Source organism: Meleagris gallopavo, unplaced genomic scaffold, assembly GCF_000146605.3.
Source record: "Meleagris gallopavo isolate NT-WF06-2002-E0010 breed Aviagen turkey brand Nicholas breeding stock unplaced genomic scaffold, Turkey_5.1 ChrUn_random_7180001865673, whole genome shotgun sequence".
In the NCBI taxonomy this organism is placed as follows: Eukaryota; Metazoa; Chordata; class Aves; order Galliformes; family Phasianidae; genus Meleagris; species Meleagris gallopavo.
The window spans coordinates 1-1,578 of NW_011130982.1; the positions used below are offsets into that span (position 1 = coordinate 1).

At 44.0% G+C, this 1,578-nt stretch overlaps 1 protein-coding gene across 1 annotated transcript; it reads left to right on the top strand.

Annotated features, from left to right (window-relative positions):
- Nucleotides 1-6: 6 nt before the first annotated feature.
- Nucleotides 7-1,035, top strand: HOXC6 (homeobox C6). Its single transcript, XM_003213890.4, has one exon. It carries the CDS (start codon nt 200-202, stop codon nt 623-625), a length of 426 nt encoding a protein of 141 aa, XP_003213938.1. The 5' UTR covers nt 7-199; the 3' UTR covers nt 626-1,035.
- The last annotated feature ends 543 nt before the right edge of the window (nt 1,036-1,578 follow it).

Below are 1,578 nucleotides of genomic sequence, written 5' to 3' on the forward strand. Positions count from 1 at the left end.
CAACTAGGGAATCAACAGAAGCAAAAGCAATTTTTCCCTTTTTGACACCCGCCTCCCCATTGGCTCCCCCCGGGTCAGCTGACTTTGTCATTTTGTCTGTCCTGGAGCAGAGCCTTCCCTATAACAATCTAGTTCAGACTACAAACTGGAGACAGAAATAAATATTAAAGAAATCACACAGCCAGGTATAGAGGACGATATGAATTCCTATTTCACAAACCCATCTTTATCCTGCCATCTAACCAGTGGCCAAGAGGTGCTTCCCAACGTAGCCCTCAATTCAACTGCCTATGACCCTGTCAGGCATTTTTCTACTTATGGAGCAGCCGTTGCTCAAAACCGGATTTATTCTTCTCCTTTTTATTCACCGCAAGATAATGTTGTGTTTAGCTCCAGCCGAGGACCTTATGACTATGGATCTAATGCTTTTTACCAAGAAAAAGACATGCTTTCTAGCTGCAGGCAAAATTCTATGGGACATAATACACAGACATCAATCGCACAGGATTTTACCAGTGACCAAAACAGGAACACTTCGCAAGAACAAAAAACTAGCATTCAAATATACCCATGGATGCAGCGTATGAACTCCCACAGTGGTAAGTTTTACAGCTCGGAGATATAAATTAAATAAACTGAACCATCTTTACGACCTTCTCCCTAGCAGAACAGGCTGAGCGACTTTTTATGGCCCCATAAAAACAATAATATAGCTCCTTCACAGTTGCAGCTACAGGCCTTTTATTTGTTAAGTTGTTGCAAGCAAATATGGCTTGTTATGCTCTTTCTAATTAAAAGACTTCGAGAGTGTAAAATATCTATAATAAAGTGCAGCGAGCTCTGCTCGGGAGTTAAGCACAAAATATTACTGGGGGGAAATAAGTTTTAATGACGGGGGTGGAAAGTGCGGTTGTGCTGCAAGCAGGACGAGGGGGGCATCGCCCTCCCCTCTCCCCTCAAATTGGGTGGGAAAGGGAGGAAAATGGGGGGGTGGGGGAGAAGAGAGGGATGGGGGAGAGGGAAAGAGGGGAAGGGGAGAAAGAGGGGACGAGAGGGAAAAGGGAGGGGGGGGAGAGAGGAAAGAGGGGAAAATGGAGGAATAAAGAGGTGAAGGAGAAAGAGGTGAAAGAGGGGATGGGAAAAGAGGGAAAGAAGAGGAGAAAGAGGGGGAAATGGAAAAATTGGACACGGGGGGGAATGGAGAAAATAGAGAGGAAGAAGAAAAATGGAGAGGAGAACAGAGAGGTGGGAGAGAAAAATAAGGAGTGTGGGGAAAAATAAAGAGATAGAAGAGAAAAATAAAGAGAGAAAAGGAGAAAGAAGGAAGGAAAGAAAGAGGGAGGGAGAGAAGGAGAGAGATAAGAGGGGAAAATGGGAAATGATGGGGAAAATGAAGAGGGGGAATGGGGAAAATAGAGGGGGAATGGGGGAAACAGAGGGGGAATTAGGAAAGTGAAGGGGAAATGGGAAAATAAGGGGAAATGGGGAAAGTAAAGGGGGGAGATTGAGAAATTGAAGAGGAAAAATAGAGAAAAGAAAGGGGAAAAAATAGAGAAATTAAAGAGGAAAAATAGAAAA

Coding starts and splice junctions, on each gene's coding strand:
- HOXC6 (XM_003213890.4), top strand. CDS start 200: ATGAATTCCTATTTCACAAACCCATCTTTATCCTGCCATCTAACCAGT.